Source organism: Cucumis sativus, unplaced genomic scaffold, assembly GCF_000004075.3.
Source record: "Cucumis sativus cultivar 9930 unplaced genomic scaffold, Cucumber_9930_V3 scaffold125, whole genome shotgun sequence".
Lineage (NCBI taxonomy): Eukaryota > Viridiplantae > Streptophyta > Magnoliopsida > Cucurbitales > Cucurbitaceae > Cucumis > Cucumis sativus.
This window is the reverse complement of record NW_022279529.1, coordinates 13,654-36,341: the sequence shown is the minus strand read 5'-3', so window position 1 is coordinate 36,341 and position 22,688 is coordinate 13,654. Positions and strand designations below refer to the sequence as shown.

General features: G+C 37.1%; 1 protein-coding gene across 1 annotated transcript; it reads right to left on the bottom strand.

Moving 5' to 3' along the window:
* Nucleotides 1–9,754: 9,754 nt before the first annotated feature.
* On the bottom strand, nucleotides 9,755–22,413 carry LOC116405612 (E3 ubiquitin-protein ligase UPL6-like). The gene is made up of 6 exons (XM_031889547.1): nucleotides 22,298–22,413; nucleotides 22,034–22,174; nucleotides 21,727–21,852; nucleotides 21,380–21,478; nucleotides 20,968–21,035; nucleotides 9,755–9,797 (listed from the first exon to the last, which is right to left on the bottom strand). Exons 2-6 carry the CDS (start codon nucleotides 22,067–22,069, stop codon nucleotides 9,770–9,772), a joined length of 357 nt encoding a protein of 118 aa, XP_031745407.1. The 5' UTR covers nucleotides 22,070–22,174; nucleotides 22,298–22,413; the 3' UTR covers nucleotides 9,755–9,769.
* Nucleotides 22,414–22,688: the final 275 nt, after the last annotated feature.

Below are 22,688 nucleotides of genomic sequence, written 5' to 3'. Positions count from 1 at the left end.
AAAGTAACCAATGACTTACAAGAAAGACACCATACAACAAATGACCATTGGAAAACAATATACATATGAAAAACTAAAAAATTGCAGAAATTGAAAATGAAACTGGAAGTAGAAAAAGAAATGGAAGAAAAATACCCTAAAAGTTGCAAGTGCAATAGGATCATAACAGATTGGTATCATCACGAACAGATCGAACAAACTCCAAAACAGATTTTGTAGTGGGCGTCCAACTAAAATAAACAGCATCCATGCTCGCCAAAACGTTCCTAAGAAGTGACACCATTTCACAACAAGTAGCCAATGACTTAAAAGAAAGATATTGCACAACAAGTGACCATTAGAAAATAATAAACAAAAGAAAGAATAAAAAGATAAGCGGAAATTGGAAGAAGAAAAGAAATGGAAGAAAAATACCCCAAAACTTCAAAATGCAGTATGATCATAACAAATTTGTATCATCATGGACAGATCGAACAAACTCCAAAACAGATTTTGCAGCGGGCTTCCGACTCAGATAAACCGCCTCCATGCTCCCCAAAACGTTCCCAAGAAAGGATTCAGCTCCCTACAAAAAACAATGTAACTAACTCAAGGTAAAAAAAAAAAAAAAACAGAACAAGAACACTAACCAACTTTTAAGGAATCAGCTCCCTGCCAACATGCATCACATCCCATAACTTTAATTTCTTCAAATACAAAGGATTTAACTCAAAGTAAAAAAAAAACAGAACACGAACTCTAACCAACAAAAATAGAAAAACCAACCTTAACCCTTGATCCTTGCCGTCGATCGGGAGGTTCAGCACTGGACATGATCGAGAACATTCGGTTCCCAGCCACAGGTTTGGCCATCGACAAAGATTTTCAGAGGGAAATGAAATTTTTGGAAATGGGTAGTGAACAAAAGTAAGGCTGAAATGATTTTGTTTGGAGAGTGGGCAAAATTCTGGCGAGTGAGGAGAAAAGGGAATACGTGGGGTTCGGTTTACAGGAATTTTTCTTAACGATTGTTTGAAGAACAAAGAGATGTGAGGAGATTTAAGGGTAATGACACAAATGCAGAATGTTAAATCCAAAAAGGCGAAATGGCCAATTGAATATTTAAGGAAGTTTGATCTGCCTGCTAGCTGTTTTCTTGCTTCTTTATGGAAATGTTGCAGAAAGAGTAGAACGATGACATAGTGCATAATGTGTTTCTCTTTACAAAGTAACCAATGACTTACAAGAAAGACACCACAACAACAAATGACCATTGGAAAACAATATACATATGAAAAACTAAAAAATTTGCAGAAATTGAAAATGAAACTGGAAGTAGAAAAGAAATGGAAGAAAAATACCCTAAAAGTTGCAAGTGCAATAGGATCATAACAGATAGGTATCATCACGAACAGATCGAACAAACTCCAAAACAGATTTTGCAGTGGGCGTCCAACTAAAATAAACAGCATCCATGCTCGCCAAAACGTTCCTAAGAAGTGACACCATTTCACAACAAGTAGCCAATGATTTAAAAGAAAGCTATTGCACAACAAGTGACCATTAGAAAATAATATACAGAAGAAAGAATAAAAAGATAGGCAGAAATTGGAAGAAGAAAAGAAATGGAAGAAAAATACCCCAAAACTTCAAAATGCAGTATGATCATAACAAATTTGTATCATCATGGACAGATCGAACAAGCTCCAAAACAGATTTTGCAGCAGGCTTCCAACTCAAATAAACAGCCTCCATGCTCCCCAAAACGTTCCTAAGAAAGGATTCAGCTCCCTACCAATAAATTTTAAAAGTATATGTAAATTTTAGATATTAAGTAAAAAAGAGAATATGTAAGTTGAATTTTAATCGGTAAGAATATGGATGTCTAGAAACAAATTTTTAATTTTTTAAAAGTTGATTGATAATTATTTGATTTCTTTAAATTCAAACAACAACATAAAATTCGATAAGAGAAGGTTGTCACATGCTTGAGTATGTGTTGAATCAAATATGGACTCTCGGGCAAGGGTGTATCTTGGCCATATAATTTCGGGCAAGGGTGTAGAGGTTGATCCCGAGAAAATTAGATCTATCAAAGAATGGCCCGTGCCCACTAATGTCCGTGAAGTTCGTGGGTTTCTTGGTTGACAGGATATTATCGAAGATTTGTAATGAATTATGGAAGTGTGGCTGCTCCTTTGACTCAACTATTGAAGAAAGGAGCATATGAATGGACTGTTGCAGCTGCTGAAGCTTTTGAGAATTTAAAGATGGCTACGATGACTCTCCCAAACTTAACACTGCCAAATTTTTCCTTACCATTTGAAATAGAGACCGATGCTTCTGGATACGGGGTAGGTGCTGTCTTAATTCAAAATCATCGGCCAATTGCTTATTTTGAGCCAGACATTAGCTATGAGGGATCGTGCTAAACCAGTTTATGAACGGGAATTAATGGCTGTAGTTTTGGCTGTGCAACGCTGTAGACCTTAATCTTTTGGGCAAGAGAGTTTGTAGTGAAAACTGATCAACGATCATTGAAACTTTTATTGGAACAAAGGGTTATCCAACCTCAACATCAGAGGTGGATTGCTAAGCTTCTTGGCTACAATTTTGATGTCGTGTATAAACCGGGACTAGAAAACAAAGCAGCAGATGCCTTGTCTCGTGTCCCTCCTACTGCCCAACTTAATCAACTTACTGTTAAGATCAGTTAAAATTGGCAGTCCCCAACACTGAAGTTGACCCTAAATTAGTCCCAGAAATTAATGGGATGGATCTGAATTTCTTGTTCAATGATGAAGATATTCTCCCTATTAAAATTCCCCTGGATTTGCCTAAAGATTTAGTGTCTATAGTCGGTGATTGTGGAATCATTTTGGCTTAAATTAGATGTGCAACTGCCTTTTCCTCCTCCCAGTCATTATTAAGGTTGTCTTCTGGAACACTAAGGGTTTGAACGACTCCTCTAAACGTGCAGCACTTAAAAAATTCATCAACAACTGTAGTCATGATTCAAGAATCTAAGAAGGACACCTTGAACCCGACTTTTATAAAATCACTGTGGAGTTCTAAGGATATTGGCTGGGATTATGTGGCTTCTGTTGGATCTTCTTGGGGAATTCTTACCATGTGGGACAGCAGTAAAATATATGTAACAGAGGTCATTAAAAGACGCCTCTCTTAGTCAATCAAATGCCTCACTTTGTGCAAAAAGGTTTGTTGGATCACAAATGTCTATGGCCCTTGTGGTTGCAGAGAAAGGAAATTGGTTTGGCCCGAATTGTCTTCCTTGGCTGATTGTTCGGCCGTGGCCTGGTGCATAGGTGGGGATTTTAATATCACTCGTTGGGCCCGGGAAAGATTTCCTTTTGGCAGAAGTACTAGAGGAATGTCATTATTCAATAAGTTTATTCACATGGTTTCTCTCATGGAAATTCCATTGCATAAATGGAAGGTTCACTTGGTCTAGAGACGGTAATTCTCCTTGAAGATCATTATTAGACAGATTCTTCATAAATCAGATGTGGGATGTTTGTTTTGAAAATTCTCGGGTTTCTCAAAAAGCACGCATCTTCTCGGATCACTTTCCTTTATTCTTGGAGGCTGGTTCTTTTCTTTGGGGTCCCTCTCCTTTTCGGTTTTGTAACAGCTGGTTGGTGTCCAGTGATTCTAATCAGATTATTATTGAAACAGTGAGCAACTCTAACTTCCAGGGATGGGTTGGTTTCATTCTTCATGAGCAGTTGAGATCAGCTAAATTGGCAGTAAAAGCTTGGAATATTGCTGCGCAAGCTAAGGTAAAAAAAAAAACAGAGAAATCCTTGATGTCAAAATTAGAAAAATATGATTCTGTGGCTGAGTTGATTGGATTAAATCAAGAAGAGTTGAATTCTAGAGCTGCTTTGCAAGCGGAATTACTTAGTATTTATCAAAATGAAGAGCGTAATTTTATTCAGAAGAGTAAACTCAATTGGCTTTCTTTGGGTGATGAGAATACGGGCTTCTTCCACCGCTTTCTAAATGCGAAAAAAAGAAGGAACCTCATAACTGAATTAAAAAATGATGATGGGGTTGTCTCGACTTCATTCCGCGACATTGAAAGGCTTGTGCTGGAATTTTTTGAGTCACTTTATACCAGAATTCCGGGGGACAGATTCATCCCTATTAACAGTAATTGGTCTTGTGTTTCCTCAATTCAGAATGAGGCTCTTGTTACCCAATTTTCAGTGGAGGAGATCTTTAAGGCATTAAAGGCACTTGGCAACAATAAAGCTCCGAGCCCGGATGGCTTCACAGTGAAGTTCCTAATCACCCAATGGTCTATTTTCAAGGATATCTTCAAATCACTAATGTCTGATTTCCACAGAAATGGAAGATTGGATGCTTGCATCCAAGAAAACTTCATTTGTTTAGTGCAGAAAAAAGAGAATGTGACTTTAGTCAAGGATTTCCGTCCAATCAGCCTTACTACGTTAGCATACAAGGTTGTTGCAAAGGTTTTATCTGAACGTCTAAAACAAGTTATGGATGCAATTATAAGCCCCACTCAAAGCGCCTTTATTGAAGGTAGGCAAATTCTTGACCCAATATTAATTGCTAACGAGGCCGTGGAAGATTATAGGGCAAAACGGAAAAAAGGATGAATTTTAAAACTTGACTTGGAAAAAACCTTCGATAGGGTGAATTGGAACTTTTTAGACAAAAATTTATCTTTGAAAAAGTTTAGTTCAAAATGGATATCATGGATAATGGGCTGCCTAAAAAATCCAAAGTATTCAGTCTTCATCAATGGTAAGCCTAGAGGCCGGATAACAGCATCTAGAGGTATCCGCCAAGGGGACCCCCTCTCCCCCTTTTTATTCCTCCTAGTAAGTGAGGTTTTAGGAGAAATCATAAACAAGCTTCATATTAACAGCCAGTTTGAAGGTTTCCTTGTTGGCAAAGACTTGATCCACCTCCCTTTGCTTCAATTTGTCGATGATACTCTTCTCTTTTTATTCCAGCTTCCGATTATATATTTAGGTCTCCCTTTGGGAGGCTACCCTCGACAAAAGTCTTTTTGGCAACCAGTCATTGATCGAATTCACAAGAAACTTGAAAGGTGGAAAAGATATAACATCTCTAGAGGCGGAAGACAAACCTTATGCAACTCAGTTCTGGTTAGCCTTCCTACATACTACCTACTTTATTTTCTGTACCTGAAAATGTGGCTGCCTTCTTTGTTAAAGTGAGTTTTTGGAGTGAAGGAAAAGGTCTGCAATACTCCTTGAAAGACAGGGGAAGCAGAAGTTTGGTGTTCTATATTCTGGTTTGCTTATTAGTATTTTGTTGTTCGGAATTTTGGATTAGGAGGTTTTCTTTGTTTGATGTTTGTGAATTATATGTAACGTGACTCCTTTTCTGAGGTTCACGGTTTGCTTATGTTGTAAGTTGTGTTTGAATTGTCAATATAATAGAAACACTACATCAGTGTTCTATCATGATGTCATCCTTGGAATGCAATGGCTGCACACGTTGGGGTAACTGAAGTGGATTGGCGGAAACTCACTTTAACTTTCATACAAAATGAAAAGAATGTTGTTATAAGGGGTGACCCGAGTTTGACAAAGACTAGAGTGAGTCTGTAACACATGATGGAGACATGGACACCATCTGATTACGGTTTCTTGACCAAATGTCGAGCTATGGAGGGAGGAATGACATTTACCGAACTATATGGAAGGAAAGATGGGAAGTGCTTGTTAGTTGGAAAGGAATACCACCTCATGAGGCTACATGGGAGAATTGTGATGATGTTACACAAAAGCTTCCTCATTTCCCACCTTGTGAACAAGGTGTCTTTGGAGAGGGAGAGTAATGATAGACCACCAATTGCAATACAATATAGCAGAAGAAAGACAAGTGGAATTGCACGTGCACAGGTGATGGAATTGGAGGAAGTGGAAACCACCTTAGTGGGGACAACAGTTAGTTACAGGGGGAGGTTAAAAGGGAGAGATGGAAGGAAAGATGGGGGTTGGTTAATCAGTTTCTGGAAGTGGAGGGGCTGTATTTTCTGGAGAGCAGAATTACAGAAGTTGTTCAGTTACTTTAATCTTAGAAAGTGTTTTCCATTATCGTAAACTACTTTTGATGTTTGAATGTTTTATTTTGTACTTGGTTATTGTCTGTAATAGTACTTATTTGTTCTGTGTTTTCAAGACTGGTTTGAGTATTGTATTCTGTAATAGTTTGGTTGCTTAATGAACAAATAAGAACCATTACTTGGTGTTCTATCAGCTTCTCAATCAAGCATTAAGCATTCTCAATAAGGTATTATACATGCAATCAAACAATCACAACATACATACCATTTACTCGAGACGACCTAAAACATGCTCAAAACGTGTCTAAGTTTCACTTGAACTTTCAAAACGACCTAAAACAGCTTACGTGTAGGTTCGTAACTCATAACCTACGAAAAAAGTTCAAACATTGTGAAAAAAGCACTACAAGACCCAAAATGGCAACCAAGTGTGTAAGTGCAACAAACTTAATTCAAACCAACCTAAAACGTGCTCAAAACGTGTCTAGGTATTACTTGAGTTTTCAAAACGACCTAGCAAATCCTAAGTGTAAGTTCGTAACTCATAATCTACCAAAAAGGTTGAAAAAAGCATTTCAAGACCAAAAATGACAACCATGTGTGTAAGTGCAACAAACTCAATCTAACCTAAAATGAATTCAAAACGTGTGTAAGTATCACTTGAATTTTCAAAACGACCAAGCAATGCTTAAGTGTAAGTTTGTAACTCACAACCTACCAAAATTTCAAAATGTGTGAAAAAAGTACTTCAAGACCCAACATGTCAATCAAATGTGTTTTAAACTTAGTTTCAAACCAACCTAAAACGAGTTCAAAACGTGTCTAAGTTTCACTTGAACTTTCAAAACGACCTAAAACAGCTTACTTGTAGATTCATAACTCATAACTTACGAAAAAAGTTCAAATAGTGTGAAAAAAGCACTACAAGACCCTAAATGGCAACCAAGTGTGTAAGTGCAACAAACTTAGTTTCAAACCAACCTAAAACGTGCTCAAAACGTGTCTAGGTATTACTTGAGTTTTCAAAACGACCTAGCAAATCCTAAGTGTAAGTTCGTAACTCATAATCTACCAAAAAGGTTGAAAAAAGCATTTCAAGACCAAAAAGGACAACCAAGTGCAACAAACTAAATCTAACCTAAAATGTATTCAAAACGTGTGTAAGTATCACTTGAATTTTCAAAACGACCAAGCAATGCTTAAGTGTAAGTTTGTAACTCACAACCTACCAAAATTTCAAAAAGTATGAAAAAAGTACTTCAATGTAAAACTTAGTTTCAAACCAACCTAAAATGAGTTCAAAACATCTCTAAGTTTCACTTGAACTTTCAAAACGACCTAACAAATATTCAATACAAGTTCATAAGTCATAACCTAGCAAAAAGTTCAAAATTTTTTAAAAAGACACTCCAAAACCCAAAATGTCAAGTGTGTAAGTGCAACGAACTTAGTTCTATACAAACCTAACAAGTATTGAAAACACGTATAAGTTTTCAAACACCCTAACACCGCTTAAGTGTAACTTTATAACTCATAACTTACCAAAAATTTCAAAAAGTGTGAAAAAAAATCTTTCAAGACTCAAAATGGCAAACATGGCTGTATGTAAAACTAACTTAGTTTGTAGCAACCTAAAGGATGTTCAAAAAATGTTTAAGTATCACTCGAACTTTAAAAACGACCTAATAATGCTTTAGTGTTACTTCATAACTCATAACCTACCAAAAGTTCAAAAAATGTAGAAAAAACTCCAAAATCCAAAATGGCAACCAAGTGTGTAAGTGCAACAAACTTAGTCTCAACTTTAAAATTAGTGCGAGTTGGGAAATGTATTAACTCAAGCATGATGTAAAAACTTGAAACGACTTAAATATTTATTCACCATCACATAAAAACAGTAATTAAATATAGATAACATGTGTAAATAAAGGGAGAATCACCTTTCTAGCAGTAGCTTTAGAGTAAGACCAAACACCATCCTCCTACTTGTAAATCTGCTCGATTGTCTACTTTGTTCTACACTCGTCATTTCACCGTCTCAGGCCATCCATTGAATTGGCCACCCAGCCTTGGCATACAAGAGTATGTCTCAGCCTGTTAACAAATACCACTAAAACTAAGCAAGACGAAGAAAAAAGTTTTCAAAAAATTACCTAACTTTTAGGTCTTCATGTGACCTTTAAGTACTTTCTGTTTTCTTCTTCAACTCTTTGACAGATTGCTGAAATTATGTGTTTCTGCAATGTTTACCAGAACATGAAAGATTCATTACGAAAATAAATACCATGAATACAAACCATGAAGAAATAGTAAAAGAGTCGATACAAGAAGAAAAAAGTTCACTTGAAAACGACCTAAAACAGTATCACTTGAACAAAATGTGTCTAAGTATCACTTGAACTTTCAAAACGACCTAAAACAGCTTACGTGTAGGTTCGTAACTCATAACCTACGAAAAAAGTTCCAATAGTATGAAAAAAGCACTACAAGACCCAGAATGGCTACCAAGTGTGTAAGTGTAACAAACTTAGTTCAAACGAACCTAAAACGTGCTCAAAACGTGTCTAGGTATTACTTGAGTTTTCAAAACGACCTAGCAAATCCTAAATGTAGGTTCGTAACTCATAATCTACCAAAAAGGTTCAAAAAAGCATTTCAAGACCAAAAATGACAACCAAGTGCAACAAACTCAATCTAACCTAAAACGTATTCAAAACATGTTGAGCCAACAAAGATACACACCAGCAAACTTTTGAACATAGGACCCTCCTAAACTACTCACTTTTGAACATAGGACTTCCTCAACTATCTACTCACTTCTGAACATATTATAAGAAACGTTCCACGTGAACTAACCAATTTTTACTCGCATAGAACTCTTATCGTGAAGTTAAACTCCAAGGCTTCCTCGTAGACTTCTTCTCCACGAAACACTTGGTTCTTCTCACGAAGACCACCCAAAACTCCTAGTCTAACACTCAAAACTTTCATTTCTTAACTTACGCAAAGACTTTTTCGCTTCTTATCGCACAACTTCTTTCGCGAACTACCCACTTATCGCAAAAAAGTATACTTAACCGTAAAAGATCATATCACTTAATCTTTCCATGGATTTATTCGAACACCAACTTCTTAATTCTTAGCCGAATTTTACTTCCTTACTCGAATTAGAAATGAGTCGCACAACTTCCTTCGCGAACTACCCACTGAATCGCAATAACGTATACTTAACCATAAAAAATTTTATCACTTAATCCTTTTCATGGATTTATTCAAATGCCAAATTCTTAATACCTAGCCAAATTTTACTTCATTACTCAAATTAGAAATGAGTCTCACATTTAGAGCCTATCGCTTCTTTAAGATACATGATCTTACCGATTCAGAGAAATTAACCACAGGCGTTATTAGTTTTGATGATCTGGCATTGGATTGGTACCAAGCACAAGAAGAGTTGGAAGTTTTTAAGAATTGGGTTGCCCTGAAAGAACGAATGCTTGTACAGTTTCGATCAATTCGAGAAGGAACTTTGGTTGGAAGATTTTTCTCAATCAAACAGAAAACGAATGTAGAAGAATACCGTAACCGATTTGATCGCTATTTAGCTCTGGTAGAATTTCTTCAAACGGTATAGTGATACCTGGAATTCATGCTCATTGAACATGTTGATCCATTCTTTCTGTATAAGCTGCTGAATCCCTCTCAAAAAATGAGAACTTTGCTGTCGTATCTGAGGAGGACATGTTTTCAATCAACATTGGAGTAGGGAGACACATTGGATAAACAAGTGACAAACTATGCTGAAAGTTCAAACGATGATTGGCAACAAGATGAATGAATGTGATGACATTTTCACAGGTGACACGACGGTTTTTTCCTCCAGGAAGTAGCTCTTCTTCAATTTGCTTTCGATATTCATTGTTTATAATAACAAAATATAGCTCTAGTTCAGGAATGTCACCTTCATAATTTAAGATAAGAAGTGAGAAAAAGATTCTACCAGGATACTAGATTGATCTAGATCATTGATCAACAGGCTAAGTGTGGTATCAGCTAAAAGTGATACCAGGGAATACACACCTTTAAGAAAATAAGGTGGCGATACAATTCAGGATCCAAGGATGGCAAGTCATTTAGATAGTTATACATGTTGTGATGATAAACATTGGAAATATTCAATGTTGGGTTAAATATTATTCCATCTTTATACCATGCAACCATGCAATATTAAACTCTCATAAATTATATAGAAAGCTGATAGACCTCCCATAGTAAAGGTGTATTCCCGTAGGGACAAGAATAGGAAGAAGAAAAAATGATTGAGAGTTAGTTGGTATTTTTCCATTTGTGTGGGCCCTTAGGAATGTGTTTGTTAGAGTGGGGCCAAGTATTTTATTATTTCTCTGAGCAATTACTTAAGTGTCTTGCATGGGAGGGTATGGGTATCTTTTTGGACATATGATGGAATTAAAGAGCTCACCTGTCTTAAAATAACGATCAGGCATCTGATGTCCTTTAACGATAGTGGCTTCTCCTGCTCATAAAACTCCTCTTTGTCAATTATTATGAGCATGTGCCTGATTGATAAGGAAAGAAGTGATCAGGACATGCCGAATCTTATAACATACCATATAATTATATAACATCAGATGAGGAATTAAAGCGAAATTCAAAAGTAGAGGAACATGAATAAAGAAGATAATCTTACTTGTACACAGGACAAAAAACAGCCAAAGGTAATAGCCAACCTGATAAATATGCCAATTTCTCTGAAAAGGATGACCATTTTTTATTCTCGTGGCACTTTTTAATAAAACTCCAGAGTACTGGAACTAACTCCATTCTGTATGCTAGAATAGTCATAATTTTTTATGTCCCACACCAAGTTGTACTTAAAAAGATCTTTTCAAAAAAAATCTATAGAGTTTTTTTTTCTTTTTTAAATGAAGTACATGCATGTTATGTTTCTCGTTATTGAGAAAACATGACCTTTAAACCATTACTAACGCCATTATATCCAAACAGCAAGGTACACAAACCTAGTAGAGGATGACACATGCAACTTTGTCCATTGGGTAGAGAGAGGTGTGAAATGTGAATGTCCGCCACAGAAAAGGAAGAGTAAGAATTTGAGAGGAGAAACTCCAATTGGGATCAACACGTGGGCAACAACATGGCTTCTTACCAACATGAGAACTCAAAAGAGACAGCAGATGTTCTAGAGAAGCCAATGAACTCTTGGAATGTGAATCTGCACTTTCCTGTAATACTTTGAGTGTGAATTAGTTCTCTGAAAACACCTGCAGAGGATAATCCATGGCAAAACAGAATATCTATAAAAAAAAAACCACTTGCAAGTAGAAGAAAAAGGAAGTACATTTATACCTTCCCTGTCAAAGTGATATCCCTAATCAACGCATATGCATTTCTTTCCAGGAAGTAACCAACAATTTTACAAACCCATGGGAGTTCAGGTTGTAATAAGAAAATAATTGTGTCTAACAATAGAGTTGCAGGTGTGTTAGAGTTCACAGATGCAGCCAAAAGTTGATTCCTCAATTGGTTTCTATCAAGAACAACATCAAGTAAGAATAATTCAGAGAAAAAATAAAGACAACTTATCATATATATAAATAAGATTAATCTGAATTCGTTAGCTGAAGGTAAAAAAACCTTTCTGTCAGTTATATATATCTGAACAAAATCTAAGAAATATATCACTTTTCAACAAAAGAAATATATCACTTTTCAACAAAAGAAATATATCATATACAATTAAAGGATCACAGCATAGAAAGCCAACAAAATAAACAATGATAGATCAAACATCTGTTCTTCCAATCAAAACGTTAAAAAGGATAAGTTTTTAATAAGGAATGTTGAAATGGAAAAAACTAATTACCTATTATGGTGTACAGTCTGGATGCAAGCATATGCAAATTTCTTAACTCTCTAATCCACTAAGGCCTTGTTAAGTACATAATCCTTGCTAGCGAAAATGCTCAACATATCCCCTATATATGTAAGAGAGAGAAAGGTAAGAAAGTACTAACACTAAGAGATATGTGCTATCAATTAGAACACTTTAAGATGATATTATCAATTAGAAAACAAAGCATAAAGCCACATAAGCGAAAATAACAAACAAGGGCACCACAGTGGTTTAGAAACAAATCAATATTTTCATTTGTCACTTTTATAATAATTTCCCAAGGGAAAATCCTCATAACAATCCTCGTTTTCCCCCTACTATGGAACGGGGAGGATTCCTCCTCTTTTCAAAGCCCTTGTCAAACTCAATGCTAAGTTTGACTGCTCCCTTCGGAGTGACAACAAGCCTTGTTTTCCCCCTAATGTGGATCGGGGAGGATTCCTCCTCTTTTCAAAGCCCTCATCAAACTCGATGCTAAGTTTAGAACGCTAAGAGTAGGTGGTTTGGTTTTGGTTAGGCCAAAAGTAAAGTTTTATGCTAAAAGCTCTGATAGTTAGGGAACTCAACACATTCTACCTGACCGAACCAAGTTGGCTCTGTTGGAATTTTTTGTCCTAAAACTCGTAGTTTGTAAATCATATTCTATTCAATAAAGTTGTTATTGAGAAATTAAATATTATAATCTTAAATCCAATAAATCAAAGTTCCAAGGCTATTTTTTGAATAAACTTGAACTTTATGTGTAAACATAAACGTGGATCAAGTTCGAGTATATAGCCTAAATAGTCTATAGTATATGAAATAAAGGTTGGGCGCCTTATTTGAGAGACTATGGATGCGGCCCACTTTGTTGTACAAACGATGTGATCCTAATCGTTCATGTAGAGACATGAAAGTGGGGCATCCTATGTAAAATGTTTACATAAGACTGAACCATGAATTAGTCATTTTTACGTTATAACACCGTTTACTGTTTAAAAACTGACTATCTCAATTATTGATGACCTAGGTAACTTAGTCTTAATCCTGAGTTAACTATGAACTCCTGTTCATACGAGATTATCCTTAGATCTGCATAGGTGAGGGCAGCTCATCAGCGTTGGCCCAATAAGCCTCCCATTTCAGGGGTAAGATCGGTGGATAGCTGGGAACATAGGGTACAAGATGGAATTCACTCCTACCCGCTTTAGGGTTAGTAGATAGGTTGCTCTCTTAAGCACTGAATCCAAGTCTTGAACAAGGGGCCCCACCCTCTCATTGGCCCGAGAGGGATTAAGTTTATAGGTTGAACCTTAAACGAATTGTTCAATAGTGGATTAGTGGGACTTAAGGAGCAAGATGTAATCTTGGGGGTAAAACGGTATTTTGACCCAGCCAAGGTTACGAGCAACCTGTGAAGGATTAACTTACTGATTATGGTTTTATCAAATGGACACAAATATATCTATAGTGAGGGGAGTGCAACTACGGGACTTTAGTGGAATGACCCGTTAGTTAACGAATGTTGATTAACTCGGTTTAAAAGAGTTTAGCTAGTTAATCTTGAATCGTTGGAGCCCATGATCTATAGGTCCATTAGGTTCCTCTGCTAGCTCATATGGATTAAACTTAGAACAGTGTGATGAAATAAGTCGAATTGTTCGAATAGGGAGAAGAAAGGAAAACCGACATATACAGTGATATAATCGTCGGTCTTCTAATTAGAAATAGAGCTTTATGTTTTACATACTATAAGTATGAATGCGGATTCATACTAAGAAGCTCGGAATTGGTCAAAAATAGTAAAAAGTCAAAATGTTGACTTTTGACTTTGAAAAGTCAAACTTTGACCGGCCTTATATTCAAATGTGATTTGAATTTTGGAAAAATGAATGCGGATTCATGCTCGGGAGGTTGGAATTAGTCAAGACGGACAAAATGGTAAAAAGTCAAAATATTGACTTTTGACTTAGAAAAGTCAAAGTTTGACTTTTGACTAGAAAAATCTAATGACCATTTTACCCTTGGACTAAGTTAGTGGGAAAATCCAACATTTTGTTGGATAATCCCACTAACTCTTAGTGGGATATGTGGCTATATGAGATATAGACACCTAGCCCACTAAGTTCCACTAATTGTTAGTGGAATATTAGGTGTTGAGATTTGGCAATTGAATTGCATGCATTTTTGCATGTAATTAGGCTATAAATAGAGATGTTTTCAAATGTTGAAGGACTTTTGCCTCTTTTATCATTTTCATAATCTCAACAAAAGAAAAATGAAAGCTTCCAATCTCATTTTATCTCCATTACTTTCTACACCAAAATTGGGTCCCACAACCCGGTTCTTTGTCTAGAGGATAGCAGTTGAGTACTAGTGTGGTCTCGGGTAGAATTGGTAAGAAGACATCAAACCTTTTGAAAGCTTCAAAGGTAATACTTCTTAAAACCCTAATTTGATTAGTTTATGGTTACATGTTAATTGTGGCAATTAGGGTAGAAATTCGATTCTTTTTCCGCTGTGCATGACTTAGTTCTATCAGGCTCTTGGTTTTTTTATGGGATTTTTCTAATGTATATTGCATGTGTTGTTTGTTTTTTTATAGCTCTTGATTGTCTAACCTTTTGACGTTTTGCATTTGCAACTCTCTCTTTTGTTTCTTTGGTATGCAATGTGGTAACAAGGTCTTGCTAGAATCGGTGGGCTAACCTTTCTATGGTTCTAAACTTAGTTTCTAAGTTTGACTGCTCCCTTCGGAGTGACAACAAGCCTCGTTTTCCCCCTACTATGGAACGGGGAGGATTCCTCCTCTTTTCAAAGCCCTCGTCAAACTCAATGCTAAGTTTGACTGCTCCCTTCGGAGTGACAACAAGCCTTGTTTTCCCCCTAATGTGGATCGGGGAGGATTCCTCCTCTTTTCAAAGCCCTCATCAAACTCGATGCTAAGTTTAGAACGCTAAGAGTAGGTGGTTTGGTTTTGGTTAGGCCAAAAGTAAAGTTTTCTGCTAAAAGCTCTGATAGTTAGGGAACTCAACACATTCTACTTGACCGAACCAAGTTGGCTCTTTGTTTTTTATGGGATTTTTCTAATGTATATTGCATGTGTTGTTTGTTTTTTTATAGCTCTTGATTGTCTAACCTTTTTACATTTTGCATTTGCAAGTCTCTCTTTTGTTTCTTTGGTATGCAATGTGGTAACAAGGTCTTGCTAGAACCGGTGGGCTAACCTTTCTATGGTTCTAAACTTAGTTTCTAAGTTTGACTGCTCCCTTCGGAGTGACAACAAGCCTCGTTTTCCCCCTACTATGGAACGGGGAGGATTCCTCCTCTTTTCAAAGCCCTCGTCAAACTCAATGCTAAGTTTGACTGCTCCCTTCGGAGTGACAACAAGCCTTGTTTTCCCCCTAATGTGGATCGGGGAGGATTCCTCCTCTTTTCAAAGCCCTCATCAAACTCGATGCTAAGTTTAGAACGCTAAGAGTAGGTGGTTTGGTTTTGGTTAGGCCAAAAGTAAAGTTTTCTGCTAAAAGCTCTGATAGTTAGGGAACTCAACACATTCTACTTGACCGAACCAAGTTGGCTCTTTGTTTTTTTATGGGATTTTTCTAATGTATATTGCATGTGTTGTTTGTTTTTTTATAGCTCTTGATTGTCTAACCTTTTTACGTTTTGCATTTGCAAGTCTCTCTTTTGTTTCTTTGGTATGCAATGTGGTAACAAGGTCTTGCTAGAACCGGTGGCTAACCTTTCTATGGTTCTAAACTTAGTTTCTAAGTTTGACTGCTCCCTTCGGAGTGACAACAAGCCTCGTTTTCCCCCTACTATGGAACGGGGAGGATTCCTCCTCTTTTCAAAGCCCTCGTCAAACTCAATGCTAAGTTTGACTGCTCCCTTCGAAGTGACAACAAGCCTTGTTTTCCCCCTAATGTGGATCGGGGAGGATTCCTCCTCTTTTCAAAGCCCTCATCAAACTCGATGCTATGTTTAGAACGCTAAGAGTAGGTAGTCTGGTTTTGGTTAGGCCAAAAGTGAAGTTTTCCCCCATTTTTTATGGGCTTTTTCTAATGTGTATGTTTGATTTTTTTTATAGCTCTTGATTGTCTTACTGTTTTATGTTTTGCATTGTCAAGTCTCTCTTTTCTTTCTTTGGTATGCAATGTGGTAACTAGGCCTTGCTAGAACGGTGGGCTAACCTTTCTATGGTTCTACATTTAGTTACTAATTAAGTTTGATTGCTCCCTTCGAAGTGACAATAAGTTTTGTTAATGTCGACCCTTTTCTAAAGGGATTTAGTTCATTGTGGCTAGACAAGAGGCTTCTAACTCATGTTTGACAAGACAAATTTGTTAAAACCATCCCAGTTTCTAAAGAGTGCCTCCTATCCTTTTTTACTCTATCTAGGCTAGGTTTGGACTAAGTGCATCATAGGTAAGTCACGACAAAGCAACAAAGGAAGACAAAGCTAGAAAAGTATCCATGCACTTATTTATTATACATGCAATCAAGCATTCACAACACACATACCATTTTCTCAATCATGCATTCACATCTCAATAAGAAATAGCTAAAAGGAGCTTAAAACAAAAAAGACAGCAGCTTATGCTCAAATTTCAGCACATATACTCATCAAAATTCAGAATTTCACATCATAAACCCGAGCTCAGTGCTCAAGGGTTGCCAATCATGCTTTTTATGCAAGATCTAATTAAGCTATGCTCATTATTGTATGGAAAGAATTCTGAAAAATTTTGAAATTTGGGCAAAATTTGAACCCCCAAGTTTACACTAAACATGCAAGCTAAGCAAGCTATTATCCACACACCACTCAAAAAATTGCTTTTTCTGTCCTAAAAGCTTTTGAAAATCAAAGTAAATGGAGAAAAATAAGGGGGGAACTTTGGACTCCCCTGGAAGGATCGACATCCTTGACTTTTGTTTGAAGCTTGCATGGATAAACCTTTTCATTCCTTTTTCATTGATTATTCATCCTTGTTCCTGAAAATCAAAGGAAATTCTCTCAATTTTATATATTACTAAAATTAGGATACATATAAGTCTTAACTAGTCTAATAGCACCCTCCATTCATCTTCCCCTACACTGGCTATGGTATCAAAATTTTCAATTAAGTAATACGTCTACTAACGAACTTGAAAACAAAACACATCACACTAAAAAACACAAACATCACTTTAACCCAACAGAAGCAACTCTTTTTACCCTTGCACTCACTATCACATTACTATCATGTTTGTCAACTGTCAAACTAACTCTTTTAAGTTATTTAGTGTGACTACAAAGTTATGAACACCATAATCTTAATTAAAACCTTTTAATAAATAAATGCGAAGTTACTACTCAAGAATGGCAAGGAATTCAAAAAACATGACAGCTATCCTAATTGGTTGAAAATGAGAAAAAGAAAGTTAGCCAGACAACCTGTTTGGACTACAAAGCCAGCAGATATGATTCCTCAAATTTGACCATTCACTCTCCATACTCTACAAGTCTTCAAGCACATGATGCTGCCTACTTTCAGATGAGCAACATCATTCCGATCTTAACAGTCAGAAGAGCAAATCAAATCAATCCTAGCATATTCACAAATCACAACTAAAAAGTACAAACATTACAAAATAAAACATGCAGCGATATCAACAAGCATTCTGATAAATAATTAGCCAATTAATTGACATTACAAAATAAATAAAGAAAAACAAGCATTCTGATATTTTTCTATTTGTGCGGGCAGCCGATGTTCACAAAACAGCGTTTCGAACCCACGAGGGGCCCTATGAATTCCTTGTGATGCTGTTTGGGTTGAAACGCTCCGGCAACATTCCAATCAATCATGAGTGATGTTCTTCGCCCATATTTACGCAAGTTTGTTTTGGTTTTCTTTGATGACATCTTAATTTACAGCAAGTCCTTGGACGAGCATTTGCACCAATTGGCAATGGTTTTGGAAACTCTAGTAGCTCATCAACTGGTAGCCAACTTTAAAAAATGCCAATTTGCGGTTGACAAAATTGAATACTTGGGCCATGTTATTTCTTCAGAGGGGGTGGCAGCGGATCCAACAAAAATAGAAGCGATGGTTAAATGGCCAGCACCCAAGAACGTGAAGGAGCTAGGTGGGTTTTTTGGGGCTAACGGGGTATTATCGGAAATTCGTTGCAAACTACGGTTCTATTGTGCTGCCCCCCTTGACACAACTGTTAAAAAAGGTAACTTTAAGTGGAATGAGACGACCGAGAACGCATTTCAGCAGTTAAAAGTCAGCAATGATGTCTGTCCCGATGCTAGGTATTCCTGATTTTTCACAAAGTTTTGTGCTGGAAACTGATGCTTCGGGTGTGGGTATTGGGGCTGTCCTAATGCAAAATCAACGACCAGTGGCCTTTTTCAGTCAAGCTTTACCTATTACCCATAGGTTTAAGGCTGTTTATGAACGGGAGCTTATGGCAATAGTGCTGGCTGTTCAAAAATGGCGACCATATCTATTGGGTAAGCCTTTTGTGGTGCGTACAGATCAGAAAAGTTTGAAGTTTCTTCTTGAACAACGGGCTATCGGGGGAGAATATCAGAGATGGATCGCTAAACTATTGGGGTATGATTTTGTGATTGAGTACAAGAAAGGATTGGAAAACAAAGCGGCCGATGCCTTATAGAGATTACCACCGGTATTTGAATTGGGCCTCGTAAGTATTGTGGGCGGGCTAAACCCTTCAGTTTTCATCGATCAAGTGGCTGGATATGAATCTCTTAACAATATTCGACTATCCTTGATAAATGGACAACAAGCTCCAGATGGATATTCGCTACAAGGAGGAGGATTCACCTGATATTACTTTATTATTAGCTGAATTCCATAACAGCCAGATAGGGGGACATCATGGTGCATTGAAAACATATTAAAGGCTAGCAAGGGAGGTATATTGGCGAGGTATGACAGCCCATATCCGCACCTATGTTGCTGAATGTTCCGTGTGTCAACAAGCCAAATACTTGTCTTTAACTCCGGCTGGTTTCCTTCAAGCATTACCCATTCCGGACCGTGTGTGGGAAGATATTAGTATGGATTTTATTGAGGGCCTCCCCAAATCCGAGGGTTATGATGTTATATTGGTAGTTGCGGATCTTCTTTCCAAGTATGCACATTTCATCCCCTTGAAACATCCATTTGGTGCAAAAGTGGTTGCTGCTGTTTTTATGCGAGAGATTATTCGTTTGCATGGATGCCCCTGAAGTATAGTGTCGGATCGTGATCGTATTTTCACAAGTCTATTATGGGAAGAGTTGTGGAGGTTGTTGGAAACTCAGTTGAGACGAAGCACCACTTACCACCCCCAAACAGATGGTCAAACGGAAGTTGTCAATCGAGGGGTGGAGACGTATCTAGGGTATTTTTCTATGAACACACCTAAACAATGGGTTAAATGGCTAGCTTGGGCTGAATTGAGCTATAATACAACAGTCCGTACAGCCACATTGATGACCCCCTTCGAGGCCCTCTATGGGCGACCACCCCCCTCTATATTACCATATGTGAAGGGCTCGAGCCGGGTGAATGATGAAGTAGACCATTTGATGAAAGAAAGAGATGAAATTTTGGGCGTTTTGAAGGCCAATTTACTGAAATCACAGCAGCGAATGGTCAAATATGCTAATGCTAAAAGACGGGAGGTGCAGTTTGAGGTTCATGATTGGGTTTATGTGAAGTTACGCCCTTACCGACAGTCCTCTCTCAGCCGTTTTAAGCACTCCAAATTGGCCCCAAGATTCATTGGTTCATTTATGATCGTGGCACGAATTCGTTTCGTTGCATACCGTTTGGCCCTTCCCAAGGAATCGCTTATACACCCGGTCTTTCATGTTTCTGTTCTTCGCAAGGTCGTGGGTTCAAACAGGCCATTATTCCCAATTTCAAAAGATTTGGCTGCTGATTTGTCTATGCAAGTGTCTCCGGTAGAAGTATTGGGAGTTCGCAAAACAATAGAAAAGGAGGACAACTTAGAAGTTTTGATCCGTTGGAGTGAGGGGACACTTGAAAGTGCAACGTGGGAACAAGCTGCTCTTATTCAAGAAACAGTTTCCTGAATTCCACCTTGAGGACAAGGTGGCTATTTGGGGGGCGGGTAATGATAGACCTCCCATAGTAAAGGTGTATTCCCGTAGAGACAAGAATAGGAAGAAGAAAGAATGATTGAGAGTTAGTTGATATTTTTCTATTTGTGTGGGCCCTTAGGAATGTGTTTGTTAGAGTGGGGCCAAGTATTTTGTTATTTCTCTAAGCAATTACTTAAGTTTCTTGAGTGGAGGGTATGGGTATCTTGATTTTGGTATAGACTCTCATTAGAGAAGTGTGTAGAGATTGGGGAGCTCTCAAATCCTCCCCCACAGTTGATAAATAAAATTTTGGCTAAAGCCTTGACAAAAGCTAATGTAGAACATCCCCCTTCTTTATGTTTCTTGAGTTTTATCCTAGAGGAGGTGTTTGAATTACCATTTTTATAGTTTAGGATTAGTTATTTGAATTAACAATTTTGTATCTTGAGTTAGTTATAAGTAAACTAACTCAACCCCAAGTTAGTTTAACAACTCTTGTAATCTCCAGCCTATAAAAAGGCTTCTCATTTTCATTAATAAATGATAAAAAAAAAGGCATTATACATAAAGATTTCCTAGCTTTGCAATTACAGCATCAAAAGCAATGTACAGTTCAGATGAGACTTTATTCCAGTATAGAGTAGCTCTGTAATTGCAGATCAAGAAAGTGAATGTAGCATGGAAATCCCAAATTCAACATTTGGAAGTTAGCAATTGACAATCTCATTAGTAGGCAGTGCACCCATAATAAAATGTAAGATTTTTAGAACCCTAAAAATTCAAGTAACTTGCAACTAGTCATTGTCATGACCATCAATACTACGATTAGTGGATCAGCACAAAATACAAAACAGTAAGACAGTAAATCTTTAAAAACCTTACTTCTGTTTTAACTTGCTCAAGAAGAATGTTGCAAAAAGTATATCAACAAGAATTCCTTCAAACATGACCTACAGGAAGAAGGGTAAAACAACAACAACATCCTGTCAAAAATCATTTAATGTGATTGAGATCTTTTAGCATGACTGCTTGAGAACTTTTAGCACAACCGGGCAGCAACTTCAATAACAGAAAAACATGCATAATGTAGGAAGACAGCAGATTTCAAATTATGACATTGTATTTATGAATGTCAGGCGATTCATTGATGTTCCAAAATTCAACCAAAGTATGGGGTGAAAGATATATAAGAATCTTCCATGATAAGGCCAAGACCAGGATATCCTTATCCAAAAAAAGAAAAAACTAATCAACCAAAGTAAATTCCATGTATGATTGGGAATTATGGCCATACCTTTGCCAAAAGAACTTCGAGGAAATGGAAAAACTGGAGATGTTGCTCATGTATCATTCCCGAACCAGGATTGGGGTAGAGCAAATGGTCAGCAATTTGCTGGATTACCAAGCAGAAAATAACTTATATTAGAAAAAATGAACAATACATACCCACATATTACTGAAATTTTATGAAATAGATTTCAAGCAACCAATTTTTATATTGAAATGTGATCTCACAACTATTTTTATTTTGAAAAGCGATTTCAAACAACTATGGCTGTCTCATCACGCTTCATGTTATCCAATAATACTACAGGATTAACAAAGCCATGCCATGCTAATAATAAGGAATGTCGTGATAACCTTAAATAAACCATACTGCACGTCAAAGGCTGCCCGTGTAATGTTCTCCATGACATCTTTAAAAATACCACCACCATCAATTCCTGCCTCCTCAACTCCAAATTCATTAACAAAAGACACACGTATCTGCATGCAGAAAAGTGAAGCAATTGACCCAACACAAACAAGAAAAAACTAATAAACAATTACAAGTAACTCTGCAACTATAGGATGCAGAAGAGGGAAGGGGTCGTTTTCACGAGGGCAAAGAAAAAGATAGAAAAAAGTAAGATAACAATTTCATTTTTCATAAATCATGAAAAATTACCGATCCTCGAAGATCAACTTCAGACAATGCACTCATCTGACTGAAAGCATCTTCCAATATATGATTTCGTCGAATTCTAAACCGGTTTCTGGCAAAAACAGCAAGAGATCCATTCCTTTGCCTAGCTGCTGCTAGTTGTGTCTGTGAAATGAGTTATAGAGAAAGTAACCATAAATAAAAAATATCTTACATATTTCTATAACTAACAGTCATCCAAGAAATTCAATATTGTGGATAAGGAAACCAAAAAAATAACTTGCTTACAGTGAAAATCTTAACCCTGCTAGTAAACGGTACTAAAAAGGGAACTCGCTTGTGTATATCATTTGCTCTGGTATTTTCTATCACTGCCTACAAAGAAACAAGGCCAAGTAAATAATTAGAATTACGATCAGATAGTGGTTTCTCTCATGGAAATTCCATTGCAAAATGGAAGGTTCACTTGGTCTAGAGACGGTAATTCTCCTTGAAGATCATTATTAGACTGATTCTTCATAAATCAGATGTGGGATATTTGTTTTGAAAATTCTCGGGTTTCTCGAAAAGCACGCATCTTCTCGGATCACTTTCCTTTATTCTTGGAGGCTGGTTCTTTTCTTTGGGGTCCCTCTCCTTTTCGGTTTTGTAACAGCTGGTTGGTGTCCAGTGATTCTAA

What these genes read in the sequence shown, in the direction of transcription:
- LOC116405612 (XM_031889547.1), bottom strand. Translation starts at nt 22,069, where the DNA reads ATGAGTGCATTGTCTGAAGTTGATCTTCGAGGATCG. An exon ending in AAGTTGATCTTCGAGGATCG is followed by an intron (nt 21,853 to 22,033) that starts GTAATTTTTCAT and finishes TTCTGCATGCAG; the next exon opens with ATACGTGTGTCTTTTGTTAA. An exon ending in TTGAGCAAGTTAAAACAGAA is followed by an intron (nt 9,798 to 20,967) that starts GTAAGGTTTTTA and finishes TGTCCTCCTCAG; the next exon opens with ATACGACAGCAAAGTTCTCA.